We start from the raw sequence: 24,516 nt of genomic DNA, 5'->3' as shown, positions 1-24,516 counted from the left end.
ATAAAGTCTGTGTACTGCCCACAGCACACTATACATGTACCCTTCAAATATTTAGAGGTAGGTTCACACACTTCCATCCTGAGAATATGCACTGCTTCCCATTCCCTTCAACCGGAGCTCACATTTGTCCAACTTTGACCGTGGGCATTCAGCCAACAGAAGCACTGATGTTTGTAGATGACGCTACCAGACTACAAACTGCTTGAATTGAATTGATATGAACAAAATGTGATATGTTAATGTGGGCTGTCTGCGAGGCCAAAAGGACGTGTAGAAAACAAATCTCTAAATATTTAAACAAACACAAGGGCAGACCTGTTTTCCACTTATTCCGGCAAGGTAACTTGGTGAGACTGATGAAGTCCCGCTCTCAGCCTCAGCAGCTTTGTATGTAACTTTGAATTTGAAATGTAGACATTTGAAACAAAGGTCTTCGGCCATAATTTGTTTATGACAAGCAAAAGACAGCACTCGGTACTCTTGACACATAATGAAAAAGACAAGAGAACACATTGTTGCTACTGACTATTTAATTTGTGGTCGAACGAAGAAAAAAATATATATGTAGCATTTCAAATGAAACACTTTTTTTTTTGTTCTTAAAGTAAAAAAACGTTTATAATCACAATGATAATGAGTATAATTGAAATCATGAATATCTATAAAACATCTTGACCATCTCTCTTCATGCTAGGCGTATCTTCCAATGGGAAATGGAGTCACAACATTGCATCACAATCCACTGGTGGGTTGGGGGGGGGGGGGTTGGGGGGGGGGGTGCTTCAAGGAGGAAAAGTGAAGCAGGAGTCATTAGCCTGGTTTCCAATAAAAGGGGCTAGCCAGGCCTTAAGTAAGTCACTCAGTGTCACTCCAAAGAGCATTTCATGTTTTCTCTTTTTATCAATGGACTTTATGAAGATTTCTACTACTGTGATTTCAGGTTCAACTTAATTTTACTGCCATACCAGTGAAATCGTCAGATAGATCTGCCACAGGTTAGCCCCACTGGACCTCTCTGTAGAAAAAAAATCCTATCAACATCACAGTGAATCAGGAAATTGGGGTGAAACACTCTCGTAGTGTGAATTTCAACTTATTTCATATTCATTGTTGCTCATAACGTGGCGCTGCAAGTGCCAAACCCCATTTTCTGACTCGGAGGATGTCACTGACTCTTCCTTGTCGTTTCCTCCAAAAGGGGAAAGGGTTCATTCCCCAAAACACCTAAACTGATACCAAAACATATCCAGGTTTACACAGCAGGCAAACAGGTCCAAATGGATCATAATAGTCATACAGATTGACAAAAATCTTTACAAAATATGACCTGACACGGTCAATTAATGTACAGAGAGAGATAATAAAAACAAGGATTCTGTCTTTTTTTTTCCTGTACAAATGACAAACATCACAGAACGACAACATCAATATTTTTTCCATAGCACATTTTTCAGACTGAGGGGAATAGATGTGGTGATCGACGTGGCAAGTCACCTGACAGGATGTGATGTAAAACAGGGTGAGTCAGCTGACAGGAAGTGCGCAGGTTTAACACCGTCAGGATAGGCTACAGCACTCGCTCATACAAAATGTACAAAACACCGTCCTCTAACTACAAACAGCGCACCGCGGAGGGAAAATAATGTCCCATGTTTCAAATGGTTCCAAATATCTGGAAACACAATCTGTGCTTAAGTTTGCCTTGTGATTTTTTTTTTTTGTCACGGATGCAATAGGTGCGCCTTGGCAGGTTGAATTGAGCATAGCCCAACTAGATGAAAACCGTTAGAAACATGGTGTAATTTGTCCCTCGGGTGAATTAAACAGATACATCAGCTATGTTTTTTTGTTAAGCATTCAGAGCCACGTGGCATGCGTCCTCGTCATTGTGTCTGGAAGTGCTGTGGAGACGCAAACGTGACCCGGTGCTGCCCCCTTAGTCATGTGACCTCCGTCATCGATGCTGAGTGGTTCTGAAAAATAGGACGGTGGTGGGAGGAGGGGAGGGTGGAGATAGAGGTAGAGGGATTGACGGAGATAAGAAAGAAAGTAGACAGGAGAGGGAAAAGGCGTGGAAAATGGAGAAGTAGAAGAAATACGTGTCAAACAGCATCAGGGGTGCTCTGTGTGAGGTTGTGTGCATTTGGGAAGGAGGACAGGGGTGTAGTGCAAAATGTCATGCCTGTGTGTTCTTCTGAACATGTGTCATTGCTTTGTGTTGAAAGAAAAAAAAGACAGAAAGAAAGAAAGAAAGAAAGAAAAAGAAAAAGAAAGAAAGAACACATGGTCAAGCAAATATGTGACTGATCCTTTCTCTATGCGAATTCTGGGAAACTACAACAAATTGCAGTAGGCTACATTCTGAAGGGGAGGTTGTTGTAAGCTTACAGTCTTGAGGGAGCTCTTCCAATTAATTGGGAAGCATAATGTGCACCATAGAGATTAGGTTTTTGGGAATCCAGGTTAAGTGTTTTCAGGTACCTGTGCGCTGAGGGTCTCCAGAGGGCTCTCTACACGGGGGAAAGTCATCAGAGGCAGACCACGGTAGTCTTCAGTTTTCTGTTTAGCTGCTGCACTGTGGACGCCTTTGAAGTTGTTCACAACACATATACCCTGTAAGGCATGAGGACAGTTCAACGTTAACAGCCAGGTAGGTTAATAATGACACAGGCGGAGGTGGAAATGAAAATGTCATGGATTCATTTTGAGAACGGGAAAGCGAGCTCCTGCTATGACATTCTGACGTTGTGTCCGGTATTATGGCTTTTACCAAACCAGGCTGGGTTATTTGAGATCAAGTTTAATTAATCCATGACAAAGTTTTCTTTTAAACTTAGCCAACATATTTTTTTCCTACCCGTAATCCCCAAAAACTGTCTGAATACATATTTATTTGACCAAATCATGGTGACGTTATGCAACAACACGCAGAGTCTTCAGCCCATGGTAGCAGCTCTGTGGGAATGTAGTAAAGTCAACATGCTAACAATGACAACGCTACTGTAGGTATGATGTTTACCATGTTCACTGTATAGTTTTAGCATGCTGACATAAGCAGTACAACTGAGGCTGATGGGATTTTGAAGCATTTTGTTTGGCAGGCATTTTTTCATCAATCAATGACTAGAACACATTTTTTTTTTTTAAATCACCTGGTGAAAAGTGAAATGACCACCAAACAGATCACAATTCATCCTGAGGGGTAAACGAATGTGTGTACCAAATCCATCCAACAGTTGTTGACACTCAAACCCACAAAATTCAATTTGCTGGTGGCGCCAGAGGAAAAGTCAGGGGATCGCCTGGAACGCTTGAATGTCTGCACAAAAATACTTGCCAATTCATCAAATAGTTGTTGACATATTTCAGTCTATACGAATGGGGTGGACCGACAGACTGACATCGCTATCCCTAGAGCCATGGCCCCCCGGAGGGGCTAAAACACGTACGCCTTTGACGCAGACTTCTTGCACCAAATAATGTGAAGAGTCTGCACTGCACTGCAGGCCGTCCAAGAACGTTACCAGTCTCTAGTCTGGTCCGTCAAGACACATTTTAACTTCCTATTATCAGACAAAGTCGAGTTATTAAACAACTGCAGCAAGAGTCACACCATTGTTGAAAGAGAACGTCACCTAATGTCCATATTAAAATGACATTACTCGTACTTTATATCAGACCGCCTGCCAACCCTTAGTGCCACTGCTATTTTAGGCCCCAATTAAAAGGAATTAACAGCACCCATGAGGTTTTTTTTTGGAGAGATGCGACCATTTTTGTTTAGCTTCGGAACAGTTATCGCCGTAATATAAAGTTTATATGGGTGTAAAAGCTCAATTAAACATGATACGAGTCTACAAAATGCAGCCATCCGGTAATGCAGTCAAAAAAAAAGACGCTCCTGGTGTTCATCTTTGTGGCATGAACTGACGCCTTGTTTTATGTAAAATTCTTATAATCTACAGCCACTTGTAAATTCAGTTGTTTTTTTTGGGGGGGAGGGGGGTTTTGTGAGGATCTTTTAAGAGTAGAAAAACCACCAAGGTTGCTTTACTTCTATAGTCCTCCATGGACATGTTAATCAAAGACGGCAGCCCGAGGGGGGATCCGCCCCCAGGCCGACCATGCCCTCAGGCAGTGGCAGAGGAGAAAATGAAGCAGGGCGATTCACTGCTGGAAGATGCTCAAGGATTCCTTGTTCGCGGCAGTTCACGGACAGAGCTTTCTCTAGTGCTCCCAAACTAAAGCAAATGAATCACAGCTGCTGGGCGAGACACTCCAGCGTCACCGTTTCATGAAAAGCATATGAATGCTTCACAAAAATGTCTGTCACAGTGAATCCAGTGTTTGATTAGGTTAAATCATGGGCAACTCAAAAGTACACTCCTTTTGTGCTCGACTCTGCACTGACACTCATTTCCTGTTGTTTTCACACGACTGTTCTTAAATGGCATCCTGCTTGCATCAAATGCAATCCAGTATGTTTTCCACTATCTTGTTTTCTCTCAACTGAAGCGTGTCCGAGTAGACCGGCAAAGACTGCTCTCTTTCCATTTTCTACGTCTCGTCAGCCATGCTAAGACAGGCCCTGCCAAGCGGCCATCTATAGTCTCAGGTGTTTTCCATCACAGTTATGCCCAAAGACTGGATCTGGACCCACAGGTGAGTAGATTTCCTTATGGTCGCTCATTAAATTTGCAGAATTTCTTCCATTGTCTTTTATGTAACATTTATAGCTGAAGTGTTAAATCCAAAACAACGCTGTGATATTCTCAAAACATATATATCTCTCATATATATATATATATAATATAATAATATAATAAGGTCAGGAACGTTCATTTACGCACAAATTAGCTTTTCTCCAAAGTTATAGATAAGCTCCTTTGGGACTTGCGATGGTTTGTCATTTTTAAAACGTGGGTCCCCAAAAATAAAAAAAAAAGTTTGGCAAACACTGCTCTATCAGACCTGGCAGGCAGTCAGCATGTGCCTCTGCTTTGTCTTAGATCAAGTGGACACCTCCGCCTCCAACATCACCCTGGAGCTCAGCGACCAAGTGCTTAACACTGATCCCTCAATCTGTTGGCTAAGGACAAATCTCTTGTAACACCAAAGGCAGCTTGTTTGATGAGTCCATTCGGATCTCTTTGCAGCAATGATAGCACTGGGGGGGGGGGGGGGGGGGGGATTTAAGCTATACCTGCTTTTTACTCTCCTTGTACCAATTAATTGATAGCAGTCCATTATATCGCTTCAGTTTTCACATGACAAGGACTTGATGATCTTCATCGGGACCATTAGGTCGATGTGAAGGGAAGAGGCTGCCGTCCCCAGTTTGCTGATAAGCCGGAAATGAGCCGATTCAACACTGCTGAGGTGATGACGGATTTCCATGTGTCCCTCTCTCCCTGGAGACCACTGACTCGATTTCTATAGATCACTCATTGAAAGCTAATATCCTTTATTAATGAGTGGGTTGCTGGGGCCTCATCCTCCTCATGGTCCAAGGACAAACCAAGACGAGAGCAAGGTGTGATTGCTACCCAGGAAACTCTGTAACCATCTATTCAGACTAAAATCTACCATCATTTGAACATCTCATTTTGCCCCACAAATGCTCATCCTTGGAAACCGTTACAGTATTTAAACCCCATCCTCGGCATCCTGAAGTGTCTGTAAATCTCACTGCTGTCTTTTTCCTGTCTTATTTTGAAAGTGAAGTCGTCTCGTGTCATGTTTGGTTTAACTTCCTGGGTTTTTTTTGGGTGACTTTTCCCGCCTTTTTGATTCTCTGCCACGCCCCGATCACTTTCACCTGCCCCTAATTAGTCACCTGTCCCTCATTAGTCTGCACTCAACGAGCCTCCTGCTCACCTGTTCTCACTTCCCTTGTTAGTAGCTCACTATTTATACCGCCTCAGGTCCCTTGTCGGTTCATTTTTCGTTGCTGTAATGAGTTTCTGTTTGCCTGTACCTACCAGCTGTACTCGCCTGCCTGTTCATATCAGTAAGCTTTTTTATGCCCTTCAAATATCATCTCTCAATCTGCCAGGCACCTAGATTTTGAGCATCTGGGTGCAAAACAGTGCAAACATTTATATTTAATGTCACAAAGCAAAACAATAATATGCTGTATATGCTCTCAAAATTTGAAATTGTAGCCGTAGCTCTATGAATGACAATGTCGGCCTCCCAGTCTCTCGCCTCAGCATTGTGGTCTACGTTGAAATATCTACTAAAGCCCTGTTATAAAGTGTTGTATAGACATTCATGGTTCTCAGACAATGAGCCTGTTTTGATCAGTGGCGCCTACATGAGGCTGACATTTGTATAATTTTGTGCCATGTAATTCATCTTCACTAATATTGGTGATTCCTTTACTTTCTCTTTTTTTTTTTAATCGCATCACCGGGTCAACAGTCTACTTGTACAATATTTAGGTGTATGACAAAATACCTGCAAAAACAACAAACATTCCCATCAGCCTCGGAACATCAGGTCTTTCACACTAATTCCAGCTGTGAGGCTGGGGGGGGGGGGGCCCAGCGGCAGTTAACATGTAATGAAGCCCCGGACACTTTTGAATTCATCTTTTTTTTGATTTGTGGTGGTTTCCTTTCACCTCAATGGGCTTTCCCCTTCAATCCAAAAAAACGAACCCGAGGGTTTCAGCTGTAACCACAGCCCTGCGTTTAAACACAAAATCTGATGCTGGCAAGGTGATTCCAATGTTCAGTTTGAAAACTGCGGGACAGAGGCATTCAGGTTGAGGTTCCCTCGATCGCCTCTGAATTAAACACGACCGCTATTTTTCAAACTACTGTTTCCCTCAACCTCCTTCTCACTTTTGGTCCTTGTCCCTTCCACTACCCTTCCTCACTTTGGCTCTTTCAAAGCCAGAGCGACTGCTGCAGTATCTCAGTAGAAATCCAGCATTCACTCTCCTTTCTGCTCTCCTCCTCTTTCCCCCAATCAACCAGTTCATTCTTCCTTTTTTCCCTCTCCAACTCACCTGCGTCTGAACCTCCTTCAAGCTCAGTATAAACCATGCTTCATCCTCTCCCTCTATCACCTCTTCACAAACTCCTCTTTTAAGCTTCTTTCGCAAATTAGTGTTTAGCAGGTCAGTGCACATGGTCGCATTGACACACAGCTAACTTTTACACATTATATACACATTATATATATATATATATATATATATATATATATATATATATATATATATATATATTATGTTGCCTTTACAAACACTTAATAAATGTCATGACACATTAATATAAATTAATTAGAAAATGTGTTGTGTGTAAGAATTTGAAGACTTAATTTAAAGATGGCACCAAAACCACGTTACGGGCTTTGAGAAGGGGTGCAGCCGGAATAATCATTTAATTACTGGTTTGGGTCAGTTCCAAAATGAAGCTGAAAATTTGAAAATAAGTCATGACCAGAATCCACCTCGGAAGAGTCGTCTTCACTCTTCTCTCCTCTAATCCCCGCTCCCACACTTCCCCAAAACACGTCACTCTTCCGTCGTCCTCACCAGAAACAGAGCAATGGCCGATCCCAGTATAAATCCAGCCACTACGTCCGAACAGTGGTTTCGGTACTCTGAGACTCGGTTGAGGCCGGTGAGGAAGGCCGAGCAGAGCGTGCCCAGACAGAGCACAGGCTTGGCCAGGCGACTTGACTTGGTCTTGATGGTGCTGGTGATGTACATCTGGACAGGAGGAAGGAAGGCAGATTAAATCAGACCAAGGACTGAGAAAATAAAAAAAAAAGTCTCTCTCTCTCTCTCTCTCTCTCTCTCTCTCTCTCTCTCTCTCTCTCTCTCTCTCTCTCTGGGTAGACAAGAGCAACTGGAGGTGTTCCCACAGAAATGGAATCAAATATTTTACAATTTCGTGAGAGCACAAAGCCTCCATTGCTGTTAAAGAAAGATGTCAAAAACTTACATCATTTGAGTGAAATACCTCTCCAAGACAAAGAGGTTTTTTTTCACAGAGAATAAAAGATTACAAGATTAACCTAACAGAGGAACCTCTAACTGTGAGTGAAAGCTGCGAGGAGACTGTCAGCATTTAGAAACACACACTGTCTTCCTACATATGTTCTCACTTCTTGAACTTTTACCTCCTCCCACACCACATCGAATCCTCTTTTCATCAACAACCTGTCCTTGTATTCCTCTTGTTCCGGCTGATCGAATCTGCACCTCTTCTCTGTCTTTCGCTTTTCAGCAGCTGAGCCCCTCCGTCAACTCTGATATCAAACTGCGGCTCTTCAAATAGCTCTTCAAAAAACAAAAAGCCATTCTTCGTGTGTTCCTCCAGCCAATTTACAAAAAAAAAAAAAATGGCTGAACACGCCCTACGCTTGTGTGAAACATTCTTCGACACACTTTCGAGAAATATTAAGTCCTTCCTTGCCTTATTACATAAAATATTCCCTCTTATTCAAAGCCTTTTTAATTTACAAATCAAGAGTATAGCTTCAATCAATTAAAATGATCTATTCATCTCTGATTGCTTGGATATAAGTGTGTAAAATAATTGCATTAAATCCCAAATGAGTAACTCTAGAGCCTCAAGTACACTTGACTGATTTTTAATTAAATGATCTCCCGTTTTGTTGAAGAAAATTAGAAATTTTGGTGGAGACTTAAAAAGATATATATTATTTTCTAATAATGTAGCACTGAATTAAATAAAGAGGACGACAAAAATGTTATACAGTTACTACATGTATAAACCTTTAGAGCCTGAATTTGATTAGATTTATTTACCAGTTACACAGATGTACAACAACTCAAACATAATTTAGACAAACCGCTTAATTAAAGTCGTCTCTTTTAATTCTGTGAAGCAGCTCTTAATCCTCCACAGTTAAAGTGAGACAAACATCTGCTCGTACCATGCCGTACGACGCAAAACGAGCCAAGAGCACACAATAAACTTCACCACAGCGCTAAGTAGTCATGTACGTTCTTCTCACCGTCAGGTAAACGGCAGAGTACACACTCAGCGACGCGTCCTTGGATGGGAACGACCGGCGAGCGTTCTCCACAGCAACGGGGTTCCCGGTGCAGATGTTGCCGTTGACGATGAACTGGTGATTAAAGCGGCACTCGGTGCCGGTGTAGTTGGGCTTGCATACGGACAGGAAGTAGGGCGAGAGGCCTCCGGTCACCACCTGACCCGCGTTGACGAAGATGTCTGTGGCAAACAGGCCGAACGCAAACACACCTGCGGGACACACGGACACACAATTAGACTCTACAGCACACAAACCGCACAGCAAAGTAAAATGAACACACAAACACAAAGGCGTCGCACGCATTTCCGTCTTAAATCACGGCGCAGCCACCTTGTATCCGAAGTTAAATTGACCTGTGATTATCTGGCTCCACACATGTGGCATAAACCAACTCATTAGGCAGCGCTGAACCCCAGAATATCCAAGGCTAGTATTATACCCTAAAAAAATGATGAAATCTAATTATTAAGTAAATACAGAAGGAAAGAAGAGTGGACAACAGGCAAGGAACAAAATATAAACGGAACAAAAGCATCTAATATGAACGATTGCACTGACACTTTCAGCCCACCAACCCTGACCAATGTCTGCGTCTGCATTCCTTTTGCTGTGAAATATGACTGCTTATTATCTGGCCTGCTTAGCCATGAAATTACTCTGCTTTGTATTCTCATCCGGCGGGGGGGGGGCTGCAGAGGGCTGAGGTGTGTGTGTGTGTGTGGGGGGGGGGGTTTGGTTGCCAGTGAGGGTTACAGGGACACGATTGTGTGAAGGGCATCATTGAGGGAAATAGAGAAGGGAAATTAGGGTGAGAGGAGAGGAGGGGAGATGGGAAGGAGCAGGAGAGCGGGAAACGAACAGCCCCAGTGATCCTACACATTTGAGAGATAGTTCGGGAGCAGACGGAAATATGAATCACGCGAATGAACGCGAATGAATCTCTGATGAGTTTTATTATAAATTGAAGGGATATTATTTAAAAAATGAACAATGCAGTTCTGATTACGCCACTTAAGTCCAGCAGACGACCTCGTTTACTGGAACAGATCAAAGAGCCTGTCAGTTTGCCCAGCGCTACTCAAGCTTTGTGGAAAAAAAGGCTGCAAAAAGTTACATTCAAAGGTTGCGTGGGGCTACAAACCTTACCTGTAATTGCGATGTAAATCTCTTTGATATGCTGCCTACAAGCCAACATTTTTAAATTTGATTTTGTTTCATCGGCTGATGCCGTTTTAGAGAAACTGCAGTAAACGCATTACAGATGGAATCCAAATTGGCTCCTTTCAATTACACGAATTTCGTTCAGATCGACCAGTTTGCTGCACTTGAATTGAAAATCCACGACCAGCAAGTTTCCCCACCTAAGATTCAGATGAAATCAAAGCAGATGGTTGCAACCACGGCCAAACCAGATGCGTAACATGACATGACCAGTTCTAATTGAGCCACACATGTTCTCCCCGTGTCAGGGTGGGTTTCTATCCAGGTGACTTCCTCCCACAGTCCAAGTCATACAGCTCATGTTAGTTGGGGACTCTACATTTCCCATAGGTGTAAATGGGAGCGTGAATGGTTGTCTGTCTCCATGTGTCAGCCTTGTGACAGTCTGGTGACCTGTCCAGGGTGTAACCCGCCTCACGCTCAATGTCAGCTGAGACCCTAAGTGATTTCACATAATGGATGGATGGTAGGACATCAAAGAGTGAACTCAAGAGGAATACAGAACAGTCCAATGTTCTCTCCCTGACATGCATGTGCATGCATATTTAGTTTTGTTCCCTACAATGAAATTGTATTCACACTTGAACAAGGCTGAGGTGATTGCAACTGTTGGTCAACCCTCCCCAAAGCCTATTATATAGGTTGCTAACTGTAGCCCTTGGATCATTTAAGCCAAGACTATTGCCTACTGAATACACTTAACGGCACACACACACACACACACACACACACACACACACACACACACACACACACACACACACACACACACACACACACACACACACACACACACACACACCGGCTTCATCTTGACACGCATCATCACTTCAGGCTACGCCACGGTTCCCAGCATCAGCGAGCATCACTGCCTCCGAAAAGCAGCAAATGCATCATATTAGCTCCACTGCTGCCATAACCGGCTCGGCAGGCACATGCTACAGGCATGCGTGTTGCACTTTGAACAATCGGCTGAAGTATTTGCAAACAGTCTCCCGTTTGAGCGGTGGAAGCTGCAGCCGTCCTCACTCTGGCCATCCTCGTTAACCTCGTCTTCTAAACTCTCTCATTTCACCCTCCACTGTGCTTCGACCTGCCTTTGACACAACAGAAAATTGGATGATCCCGTCACGTATCGTGTTATTCGCAGGTTGGTGATTTCTTGATTGACATGTTGGTCTGATGCTTGCATTCATCGTTGCACCCTCTTCTGTCCATTGTAGGAGAAATTACTCCTTTCTACAAGATGGTGAAGGTGTTAGGAGCATGAACAGACAAATGTTAAACGGGACGTATCATGATAGCTCACTAATTTTGAAATGAGTCAACCCAGTCAGTTTTTTGTCGGTTGCCTAAATCAGACAACATGTGATTGAACAAGCCATTCAAATTCAGATGTCACATACAGGCTAAATCTCGTAAGCCAATCGGAGCAGACTGGGCTGTTTATGGTGTGTGTGGGGGGGGGGCTTACAGAAACAGGCTCTAAAAGAGAGCGTTTCAGACAGAGATCGGAAACAATATGTTTTGAACATTAAAGCATGTAAGCATGTTCTAGTAGAAACCAAAAAAAGTATGAACCTAAAAATGAGCATTGTATGTCCCCCGTAAACACCAACATCCTCAAGCCCTGAGTCATCAGGCTTACTTGTTCAAATGTGCAGCTTTTTTGCATTGGAGCTCCCCTCTCAGGTGAGTGACAGCACATTCACCTGTCAGCTCAGAAACCACAGAAACATTCCTGATGTTTCAGATTCATGGTTTACTGAGCTGTTAACTTTATAAACTGTACTCACATGGTTGTGTAATAAATGATAAACAACAGAGGACTGACTGAATCCAAACTGAAAGTTTAAAAGTTCTGATTTGGCGCCGCCGTGTACATGTGAGAGGACATGTATGACATGGTGGACTACGGTGATGTAGTGCGCTTGGCATGAAAACGTCCTTACCTATGAAGCGTATGACGCGGCGGATAAGGGGGTTGAGGTAACAACAGTCTCCTGTCACGATGGTTTTCTCCTGGGCCAGGAGAGCTTCCCTCGTCGACTTCATCACATACATGGACACCTCTCCGATGAAAATCTACAAAATGCACACAAATAGGCAGAAAACACCAGAGGGCGACGCAGAAACAGGAGGAGATTCAGAGGGAAACACACACACACACACACACACACACAGACAAGGAAGAAAAGACAACATTGAGTTAAGCATCCCATTATAAGGCACGGGGATATTTTGCCCCTGTCTAGCCTGTGTACATAAACCTCTGTGTCTTAATGCAGCCTTTTCTTCAGGCCCATTATAGTGTGGACATTACATCAGGTCTAATGGAAAAACAGCTGCCGGACACACAAAATGAAACTCATTGCCGGCTGTCTCAGGTGATGCAGGCCGCTACAAAAATATGTATGTGTTTATGAGCGGGAGTGTGTGGACCCAGTAAGGGTTTTGGTGTGTGTGTGTGTGTGTGTGTGTGTGTGTGTGTGTGTGTGTGTGTGTGTGTGTGTGTGTGTGTGTGTTCATAAAAGAGTTCGTTTTGAGCCCCAGGACAGGTAAAAAAAAAAAAAAAAGTCTCCTGTGTTTTTCTCCATCCCTTGTGAATGCTTCCACATGTTCTTGTGAATGCAACTCTAATCTATTTCTTTCTTTGTACGAGCCGAATGAGCGGTTGATTTTGTGATGTTGGGAAACTCAAAAAAAGAAGAAGAAGAAGAAGAAGGAGAAGAAAGAGGGACTGGCAGCAGACACATAAAAAAGGGGTATGAATGATTTACAGCTCTGCACTGGTTTCAGTCCTGTCTGGATTTGTCAGCACAAAGGAAGCGGAATTAAAATTTTCAAACACTTTTTTTTCCATTAGATGATGACTGACATAAAGCGTGGAAATACCAAATAAAAATCTCATAAATGCATGATGACAGAAGAATCCATCTTCTTTCGCATATTGACCCAGAAACATCCGCCTTCAAGGGCAAAATAGCCAAATAAACAGGCCTTCATCTTCAAACAGACTGCGACGGTAAAAGGGCAGGGAACTTGTATCGTGTAGTTTCATTATGGCTGACCAGTGGTTGTGACAAGTCAAAATGCTAATTTCACTTCAGGCTACAAAACACCCCAGGTGATTAAATAGACTATATGTATAAACACATAAATATCTCGCCAAAAGTTAATGATCTAAAATGGAAATAAAATGATTCATGAGCCTCTTTAAGCATTGTTACACAATCAAAATCAAGCAATTATTTTGTTTGACATTTAGTTTAAAGCGTGCATATGCAAACATATCTATGTTATGATAAATCTATCTTTTTAAGGTTAAAAAGATAGAACTTTTGGGAGTAATTGTGTGAAATGAAATGAAAAGAACAGACTTCTGGTTCATGTGCTATCTTAATTTATTACTAACCCATCCACGAGTGTAACAGATTTATGGGAGCTCAGGTCAGCAATACCCTTGAAAGTCTATAAAACTCAGTACCTGTGACATTACAGTGACTGCCCACAGCATTCACGAATACATTTTTTTTGTTTCACCCGATTCACATTTTTAATCACTCACATATTAAATGTGACAACTGTCCCCTGTAGAAAACCATAAATCACTCATGCTCCGGTTTGTTCAATCTTACTGATCGCCAGTCCTTCTTTTTTTAATCAAGCATGTAGCCTAAAGCAGCACAGAACTTCCCTTGATTGTTACAATAAGCTGATAATTATATGTAATAATCTTTTTACATTTGAGCAAAAAGAAAGATTCGTTTTTTTGGATTTGAGTAAGGTTTATTTGGAAATATGTAATACAGTACAAATATAGTAGCTGACTAAATCAGCCCTCAAAAACACCAAAACAGTCAGTCAAAAAGAGAAACTTCAAACGATGTGTTGATTTTGGCGGTCCCTGTGGACAAAAGCTGTAGTGTTTCTTTTTTTTTCCACGCACCATATTCCCTGTAGAAAACCTCTTATTTTACTGAGGCAGGGTATGACGGGACGTTTCCAACCCACCACCAAACTGTTGATGTACTAAGTTAGCGGCTAGTCGAAAATCATAGTGGAACATTTAGCAGCTAAAGAGATATTTCCCTCAGGGTATAGGAGGCCAGAAAACAGAGCTAAAATGAGAGTGAATATCGGACACAAACATGACACAGAATAAATGCTAATGTTGCTTCATGTCTCCTGGAAGTGTAAATAAGCAACTGTTTGATCCCATTCACATTAACGCGTTCACTTTATAGGGTGATAATATGTAAAGATGCTGTGTTTACAGCTTGTTATGCTTCCCTGAAGTGGAGAAAAAAAAAAAGAATCAATTAATGCTCCTTTTAATGTCTTCTTAATGAGCTGATTATTTTCAGTATTGCCACCAAGACGCACATAAAACGAAGTGGAATAATTAGCCTTTACACTTCCTCAACTTCAACTTCAGTCCTCTGATATGTCGACACCTTTAGAGTTTAACTAGAGGAGCCTCGCGGCGGTCACCGCTCGGTGCCTTTCATTAGTCAGCCACTTGTTTCTGTTGGATCCCCACTCGGCAGACAAGAACAACATCATGCTTTCATCGTGTCGAGGGTGAAGGATCACCTATTATGATGCCTGTCCATGGATGAACGAGTTTATAGCGCGGCGCATCACAACGACCCATCTAACCTCTACAGCCTCCCATTGGTCCGGCCATGTGGAACATTCTGAATACATTACTGCCTCTTTGCTAATTGGCCAACATCCCCGTCATCATTAATTCTGATCGGCTGCTTCGCTGGTTTATGACGCATGCGGCGGCGGAGCGATATACAGTGTGACGCACAACTTTAGCACCTGACACAGCACTCTCAAAGGGCACAATTAAAAAGTTTGGGATCGCGTACAGATGGATAAAGAGACTAAGGCCATTAACTATAGGCCAATGAGAAAGAGGAAGAGCAAAGAGATGGAAGTATGGGAGATGACCAGCACTCTTAAACAAAAGTGAAACAGCTGACACAGCACTGAGGAGGGCGGGGGGGGGGGGGGGTGATCAGGGACAAGCAGGATAAAAGAAGAGAGGATTTATCTTATTAGGTTTTAATGAGTTTAACGAAAAAATACTAGTAACAAAGTAATTGTATTGCGTAATCATAAGAGCCAAAATAACATGAAAACTTTGCTATATAAAGAAGAAAGAGTACTGTGTAATAACTCGTACACTTAGTTGTTTGTTAAACATATCGGCCTGTAACTATATTTTCTTTTTTTCCGGAAGTAATCGTTGCAGAAGAGTCTGTCAAAACTGCACTCTTCTGGATTTTAAACGAAATAATTTGATTCTATTGTGTAAGTCAGAGTGTGTGTGTGTGCATACTTGTACATATATCTTTGCGAGGATCAATGACTTTTAGACTGTCACAGTGAGGACATTGTGGGCGGTCCTCACTTTTTTCAAAGGCCTGTTTGAGCGGTTCAGACTTGGTGTTAAAATTAGGTTCGGGAATTAGGGTCAGCCTTTGGGTTAGGCATTTAGTTGTGATGGTTAATGTTAGGCTAAAGGGCAAGGGAATGCATTACGTCAACGAGTGGCCTCACAAAGTTAGAAGTACAGGGATATGTGTGAGGGGGGTTGGGTGCACAGGTGTGTGTGTGTGTGTGTGTGTGTGTGTGTGTGTGTGTGTGTGTGTGTGTGTGTGTGTGTGTGTGTGTGTGTGTGTGTGTGTGTGTCTGCGCACAGGTGTGTAACACTGTAGAACGCTGATACAGCTGCACAGCAATTAGCTCCAATAAGAGAATGCAAGCTAGAGGCTGTGTTTTACTTGTTCAATAGAAGTGATGATAATTCACGTTTGACTTCAGACTAGCACACCGGTAACCACAGTCAATCTTTAGAGCCTGAGAGCAAAGAACAAAGCGTCCCAGATAATAAACACAAAAAGAGGGAGACACAAAGAGGCAGCGGAACGGTAATATCTCATTACAAGTAAATGGATGGCGTGTGTCCAGGAACCAGACATATTTTACGATCACATCCCAGATTTAATGCCTCTTGAAATCATAATAGGAAAGGAAGATGTCTGTTTGGAAAGGAAGCTGGGATACACAAATGGGACACATACAGTACACTGCTAAAAGCTTTATTCACGGCACTCGACAGTTTTAAACTGAATTTTAGATTTGCTGCGGAGCATTCAACAGAACACGTGGCGCTGAAATGGACTGGCACACCGGTCCATTTCACACACCAAATTCTATAACGACATCGAGACATTAAGACGTCCTTCAGTGTGTAGTGTGTGTGTGTGTGTGTGTGTGTGTGTGTGTGTGTGTGTGTGTGTGTGTGTGTGTGTGTGTAGTGGGTAAAGAAGAGTTCAGCTACGATAACGCATATCCTCAGGAAATCATAACATTGTGAAATGCTATTAAAGAATGAATCAAATGCTGTAAATGTGTACACTTAATAATGCAGTTAACATTCACTGGATTATACCAATACACAGCATGCACAGTAAGGAAACAAAAGAAAAGGATGGTTGGCTCACACAGTTCACAAAAAAAAACATACGCTTACCATACACTCTTTGGCTACAGTTAGTTGGCAAATATATACTTTGAATATTGGTGAACAACAGTTACAGCAGGTAAAATAACCAACATACACCAGCTCAAAATGCACAATTGCTGCACACTTACAGCTTTAAAATGCTGTGTTTTCTGTTTGACACCTGACTCCCTAGATGACGTTTACTAAAGTCAAAGCCAAAGCTGATTAATATTATTTTAACACATTGCATCTGTACTGGTGTGACGCACGACTGCAGCCCCTAACGTTTTTGCACCGTGCGATCCTAAAACGTACCGAGGCCTGCGTCTGACCGTTTCTAGATTCTGGGGATTGACTCGTCTTTTCCTTCGCATGTGGCCAGAGAAAATGAATTCTGACATTAAAAACAGACAGGCGCACACAGTCGCCAGGAGGCGCTCAGAAAATCTCGGACACTGGTTTAATATTGAAGTGAGCCAGGGACTCGGAGACATACGGAGGACGGCGCGGCCCGGTGTGCTCGGCTTTGGAGGAGTCAACAAGCACGGAGCTAAAGTGACACCTTGTGGCTGCATGCTGCTACTACGTTTGAATCAGCGACGCAACGTGCAGCCCTTGCCCTACATTCATCCGCAACTGTCCCTCGGCTTTACAAATGAACAGTCCCTCGGCTTTACAAATGAACAGTCCGATAGATATTTTGTTCATTCGGTGATCAGAAAAAAAGATTTCTAACGAACCCTTTTCACACAAGATATTCGTCACTGCAGGTACACAGGTGTAATTAATAGCACTAATGAGGGCTGCACTCATGCTCGCTGACTGATACGCTCTAGAAGACACAGAGCCATCGTTAATGGTATTGATTACACCTGCGCCTCCCCTGCTACGTCAAGTAGCTGCTGTGAAAAAGACCCATTGATGCGTTTAGCTACAGTGTCGTGTCAAAATGAGTGCACACCCCCAAAATCCACACTGCAGCACAAACTAATTATTTACAGTGTGTGCCACGTACTGATTTGCAAAGTAAACCGACTCAACTTGTTTTATAATAAACAGTAAATGTTACAATATGTGCAAAGTGGGAAATTGCAACTTTGGCCAGTGAGAGTTAACAAAATAAAGTTGTAACACCTTTTGTTCTTAAGCTGTTTATCTCACCACCTCCCACAATCTATTCTAATTCTCACAGTTCCTCCATTTCCTTTGTGCATTGCATTGTGGGAGAATAGTGCTCATCAACATCGCACTCAAAAATCAAGTATAATCTAGTATGCACACTGTCTGGTTTAGGGGAAAACAAATATTCTGTCCCTTTTTTTTTCCAATGTGAAATCACTACAAACTCAGAACGTGGTTAGAATCAGTGAGTTCTATTAAACAACAGCTGTGAAAGGATAGAGTGCCATGAGCTACATTACATTTATAGAACACTGAGTCAACTCTACTCCCTGTTGATGTTGAAAAGGCTTCACCGGTGCACGGGCGTCTCTTTTCATTCGGCAAAACTGAAGGAACAGTGAATGAATGGTGAAAACATTACACAACAGGAAATACACTCGCCTTCTAGCACCGGGAGCTACCCTGTGGCCCGGATAACGGGGAATCTCCATGGACACACTCCGTTCAAGAGATCGCATCATCGTCCGGGAAAAATATGCGTCCGTCATGTCATGACTTGTACACTTCGCATGGCGCATTCAGCCGAAACAAAGCAAATAACAAGTTTAAGGGGGGACGCTGTTCAAAGTTCAGAGAACCAGAGAGCCAAAAGTTCAGGCCGTGAAATCGTCACCGAACTTCTCAGCTGACCCATGACAAGATTTGAAAACAGTCTTCAGTCAGACTGGTCGCTGTGACCCTTTTCTCCCATATTTTGACAGAGGAAGTGGAATTTACTGAGGACAGAGGTACAACTGTAGTAGGTTCAAATACGATGCATTGCTGAATATCCATTCTGCACAGACATCCTACTTATCTGCGATACCGAAGTAACTTCCCTTGTAAACAGCAACATAGGTCGGTCAGTAGGCCATACTGTAGGTCAGCAGTATATGTTTTTAAGTCTGGCAACATTATAAGACTTTGTGGAGTAGAGGTTACATGTTTTGGTGGTTGTAGGAATTATTGTAGAAATAATAGGTTTAATGTGAAAAGCTGTAAGCAGTGAACAAAAGGTTGCTCTCTTTTCCGAGAGACGTAAGTAAACCGGATGTGGATGTGGTTGGCGTATATATATATATATATATATATATATATATATATATATATATATATATATATATACACATAAAATGTTTATTTGTACTCACTATAGCGGTGGGAGCAGCAGCCACCACGCAGTAGAGGATGAGAGGGGGGACGAAGCTGGACTCCTCTGTGCCGGGGTAGGGCTTCATCAGCTCGGCGTCGTTGCAGAAGAAGCCCTGCACGTGCACGCTGAACAGGTCCGTGCACTCCATGTAGTAGGCCAGCAGCACCGTGGCGGACATGATGACGAGCTGGAAGAAAAACATGTCGGAGCGCGACAGAGCAAGAGAGTAGAGAAAGTTGAAGAAGAGGAGAAGAAGGAGAAGAACGAGAAGGGGGAAAGGGGGACTTGTTAGTTGTGTATCCAGCGCACTGAAGAATATCCTTCCTTGATTGACTTTTCTGTGGTTAAAGGAGTTGTTTGGTGGCTGATCCCTGAACAGCGCTCCTCTCTCAGCTGCGACGCGTCTAGCATGGTTTTAATGCGAAACAACCGCATAAATCCTCTAAAAACATCTCTTTTCCTCTCTCTCCCTCTATCTCAAGCTAACTCCTTGTGTACAAGCCCCCCCACTTTCCACCTCCTCTCCTCCCTCACCCCCTCATCCTTTTATTCCTCTAACATCGTCTTTTGTCTCTGGCCTCTTTTCGCTCTCTTTCCAGAATCAGCTGCAGGCAATATTTTTTTGATTTATATATATATATATATATATATATATATATATATATATATATATATATATATATAAAAATGGTATCCTCAGTAACGAACCAACACTGGAATATAAAATGTAAGACATTGCAAAGCCAAGCTTTTAATTTGGATTCTAAAAATCAGCTGTGTTTGTGTCATTCAGCCCTTAATGTGTTGATACTGACGCCGACCTGCTGGCACTAGACGCTCTGGTTTATTATATCAAAGGAGAGTGATGACGTGTTTGTCTCTATTTAAAAGCTAGATAGGAAGAAAAGTCCCACAACATCACCGGAACTGGAAAGAGTGTCTTAGTCAGGGAAGGTACTGCCAGTAAATGTAGACATTAGTCATGAAAAGGTAACATCAGAGCAGTAAGAGCTCAGGTGAAAAACTGCAATCTTCCAAGTGTTTTTAGTTTAGTTCAGTTTTGGTTGTTAAAATGTCATATAGACATGATAATAGTGATGTGAATGGTCTTAACGCGTTAAAGCCGGCCATTTGTAATACTTCCCCTCAACACCAGGTGTCGCAATGCTGCCGCGGAAGGAGGAGCGTTGCTTCAACACAGAAGAGCGACTCAGCTCCCTGTGATTACAGGGAAAATGTGCAAAAAGACCTCAATATTAAGATGCTTTATTGATCCTATGAATCAATAAAGTAAAGGAGAAGTGTTTCTTCGACATACATTTTTTCGGTTGTGTACGATGCAAGAACTTTATTCCATATTCTGCTGGGATGATTTCAATTATTAAACATCTTCAGCCAACTAGAACAGCGGTTTGTGACCTCGTTTGTGAAAACACTGCATGCATCCGGAGTCGAGGTCTAAAGTTGCACATTTCATTGATCTTATCTCACAAAGAGCCAAGACGGCACAGAGAGTAGAATCTAACGGTGATTCATAAAGAAATAAAACAAGCAACTAATTCTGGGTCCCATAAAGGAATAGTGCTTTGAGAGAATTTGTTGTTTCTAACTGTGGATCCATAAAACATTCACCTATTTTTATCCCAGTAGTGGGTGCACTGTGAGCTCACTAACTGTCAGCACCCACTGTTGATATTCTGTCATTTTACACATCAAGGAAAGAAATCAGGGCAAAGAGCATTTACGACTTGTACCTTTTTCAGTCTTGCCTAAAGGTGCAATAGCTTACCCTCTTGTTCAAGCCATTCTTTCCTTCAATTTATAAAGAAACATTAAAAAGACATTTTTAACATGTCGAAACACTGATTACAAAAAAGAAGTGTAAATGCATGTGATCCTACACCAGTGATGTTGGGTAGAGCAGACCACACACATCCTATTATGGGTAAAGACACATCAGTTATCTCAGTTTAAGTTAAAGTGTTTTGTTTAGTTGAATCGTGTGCTTTGTTAACGAGCCTTGAGTTTGGGGACAAAACCCCATCTAGACGAGTATAGCTCTACCACAGTACTAGTCCTATGCTACAGTACAGGGACCTGCATATAAGTACTTCTTTTGCAGCAGCATATATTAAACACCTCATTGCTTTCCTGAGTCAGACATTACAATAAAAGTAGAACAAGCTAGAGCTGTTTTAGACCTGAACCTCAACAAGAGATCCTGTCCAATCAAATCCGTTGATCAGAACCCATTGTGTCCACAGTACACCATGGAGGTTGTGTGAGCCGGACTGGACAGTGAGACGGCGGGGGCAAGAAAGCGACTGTGTTTAGGAGAGAACTGTTGGCAAATCTCGTCTTGTGACAGATGGCCATGCTGAGATGTCCAGGTGTGTGGGCCTGCGTGGGCTTTATTGTTTTCTATGCCAACTTTTTGAATAACACTAAGCTAATTAGTGATATTTTTGCATGCTGCTATTACAAAGGTAATATTTACACAGTTACAACCATGATACTTGGCTGCACACCATACCTCGATACGTCACGGTTATACTCGGAGCGGAAGGCAAGGTGAAGCCACTCACATGTGACCAGAAGTGTTCACTGTTTCAAATGTAGAAAAAAAAGTCCTCCTGTTCCTCTCTCTAAATAAACGACTGATGATTGATTTACTTGGGCTTAATTGGGCAGTTCTTTACCCAGCCCTGATTACAAAAAAGACATAAAGACAAATGAATAACAGTACTGATGATATGATGCAGTGAATAAGGGCTTTGCACAAAATAACAAAAAGACAATGAAGAAGCTGTAGCTAAGCATCTTAGTTTACTTTCTCTCAGTACTTTCTCTCAGTTAACTGACCTTGACAGAGGAATTTGAAGGCGAAAGCGGTGGGTTCAAACTCATCACAGTGTAGTCCGACTGCATTGACTGCAAACACTATTTAGCGTTTCCCAAAGTTCCCAGATATTTCTCACAAGACAGATATGGCTGGAGGAGCAGAGTTTGAGGCTAACTGTTCATCACTGAACAATGTACAAGGACGACAGGTAAGTGCCCACACAGCATCGTTCATAATATACTATCCATACAAGCATTTTCATACTTCACGTCACGTGTTTCCTACACCTAAGTGGAAAATACACAGTAGTTTTGACTTATGTACGCTGTCAGAATAGTATCTAATGGTTACAGAAATGATATTGTAGGACTTCTTGTCTGTTAAATAGAAGCTGGCTAGTCTTGATTGTTGTTCCAATGAGAAAAATATATTTGCCAATCCATTTCAAATGCACAAGTCTTCAGAGAATAACATTAAAGGGCTAATAGACAAATTTCATTTTTTTTCACACATTATGACGGACAGATATTGAGATATTGTGTATAGATTGTACTGTGACGTGACGTGACGTGACGTGATGTGATGTGACGTCACGTGACGTGATGTGAAGTGACGTGATGTGACGTGATGTGATGTGACGTCACGTGACGTGATGTGAAGTGACGTGATGTGACGTGATGTGATGTGACGTGACGTGACGCGCTGTGACGTGATGTGAAGTGACGTGACGTGATGTGACGTGACGCGCTGTGACGTGATGTGATGTGATGTGACGTGAAGTGATGTGACGTGATGTGACGTGATGTGATGTGATGTGACGTGAAGTGATGTGATGTGACGTGATGTGACGTGATGTGATGTGACGTGATGTGACGTGATGTGACGTGATGTGACGTGACGTGACGCGCTGTGAAGTGACGTGACGTGAAGTGATGTGATGTGATGTGATGTGATGTGATGTGATGTGATGTGATGTGATGTGACGTGATGTGACGTGACGTGATGTGAAGTGATGTGATGTGACGTGATGTGTGAAGTGATGTGTGATGTGATGTGACGTGATGTGAAGTGATGTGAAGTGATGTGATGTGTGAAGTGATGTGATGTGATGTGACGTGATGTGAAGTGATGTGAAGTGATGTGATGTGTGAAGTGATGTGATGTGATGTGACGTGACGTGATGTGAAGTGATGTGATGTGACGTGAAGTGATGTGACATGATGTGAAGTGATGTGACGTGACGTGACGTGACGTGACGTGACGTGACGTTCAAAATGTCCAAGGACGTTTCCTGAACAGAAATACAGAATGTGTTGATGTGATGTGATGTGCAGAACTTGTCAGCCATTGTTTAATTGCTAATCTTCCACCTGATTCTGATAAATCACAAGTGTAACCCAGAATGTCAGAGCAACATTTTCATCAATGCAGCTTGGCGGCACACATTATCCAGAGAGGGATAATTTCATGATTTAATGTTGTTCCACAAACACGTTCCAGCAGGGTAATCGGCTAACGCATAATTCACAGGTCTCTGAAAATATGTAAATTCCTGCGCTTGCAGAAATGCCATGTAATACCTTGTGGGATCGCATACCTAACTCCGGTTTACAGGGAAATACCTGAAAAGGGCTTGGGCAGATTAATAAGAAGGGTGTACACTAGAGTACACATTTATTGTGACCGTCACCTCATTTGCATTTGCACATTTGCATTCATTCACCAGCCCGTGTTGAGCAGTGTAACCGGAGAAGTTAGGGTTGCTGGTTCGAAGCATGGGGCTGGTTGAGAAGATCAAGATGCCCTTGAACCATTTCTTCCCTCCTACATTCATCCCAATCACATTCTCATCCCTCCTGTAGCCTCCTGCTACTTCTCCTGCTACTTCTTCTCGCTATAAATCATAGAAAGCCGTAAACAAGCAGTGAGCTATTAGACATCGTGAGAGTCATCGGGCTGTGGCAAATTACCAAAACAGGCCACGAGAGATGAGCAATTTCTGCTTGTTGAGCCTGATCTTACTCCTCTCCTCTCCTCTGTCCTGTATTCTGTATCAGACCTTACTTGGTTCAGAGTCAGGGTACTACTGCTTGAATATTTCCATTTTGAGCTAGTTTATACTTCTATTCCACTACACTTTAGAGGCCACTGTTGTATTTCTCACTACAATAACTGTATGTAGACAGCATCCCTTACAACTGACTTTGCAGTTTCTGATTATTAATACGAAATAATCAACAGTGTAAGTAGTTTAAAGTCGCCCTGCATTAACTAGCTGCAGCAATAGTGATACCTACACATGAATACATCAATATTTATAATCCAGTAATATAATATGCATCATTCTAAAATTCTGCATAATGAGTAAGAGTTTTACTTCTGGTACTTTTAATATATTTTGATGCTAATACTTGTGTACTAGGTAAAATCACTCGCCAGCACTGCTGAAATGAAAATAGTGGTGAAAACAGCTGTGTCGTCCGGTTGCCATTTCTGTGACTTTTTATTATGAGCTGGCTTTTATGTGACAGTTGCACACCTGGACAAGCGTCCCTTTCTCTGTAAAGCACAACTTGT

The 24,516-nt window shown here is 42.3% G+C and overlaps 1 protein-coding gene across 2 annotated transcripts in view; it reads right to left on the bottom strand.

Moving 5' to 3' along the window:
• Positions 1–522: 522 nt before the first annotated feature.
• Positions 523–24,516, bottom strand: part of plppr1 (phospholipid phosphatase related 1) — a 44,475-nt gene continuing 20,481 nt past the window's right edge. The window contains exons 3-8 of one of the 2 annotated variants that reach the window (XM_068706882.1): positions 19,096–19,284; positions 12,213–12,345; positions 8,998–9,248; positions 7,547–7,723; positions 2,482–2,613; positions 523–2,211 (exon numbers count right to left, since the gene is read on the bottom strand). In XM_068706882.1, coding sequence (XP_068562983.1) covers positions 2,206–2,211; positions 2,482–2,613; positions 7,547–7,723; positions 8,998–9,248; positions 12,213–12,345; positions 19,096–19,284 — 888 coding nt within the window. In that variant the 3' untranslated portion in view covers positions 523–2,205. The remainder of the gene's footprint in view (positions 2,212–2,481; positions 2,614–7,546; positions 7,724–8,997; positions 9,249–12,212; positions 12,346–19,095; positions 19,285–24,516) is intronic. The other variant, XM_068706880.1, reaches the window with a different exon arrangement.

The sequence above is a fragment of the Cebidichthys violaceus genome, unplaced genomic scaffold (genome assembly GCF_023349555.1).
Source record: "Cebidichthys violaceus isolate CVI_PGR_0920_01 unplaced genomic scaffold, fCebVio1.0.p SCAF_122, whole genome shotgun sequence".
NCBI classification, from domain to species: Eukaryota; Metazoa; Chordata; class Actinopteri; order Perciformes; family Stichaeidae; genus Cebidichthys; species Cebidichthys violaceus.
The sequence above is the reverse complement of the archived record's forward strand: the minus strand, read 5'-3'. Positions and strand labels throughout refer to the sequence as shown.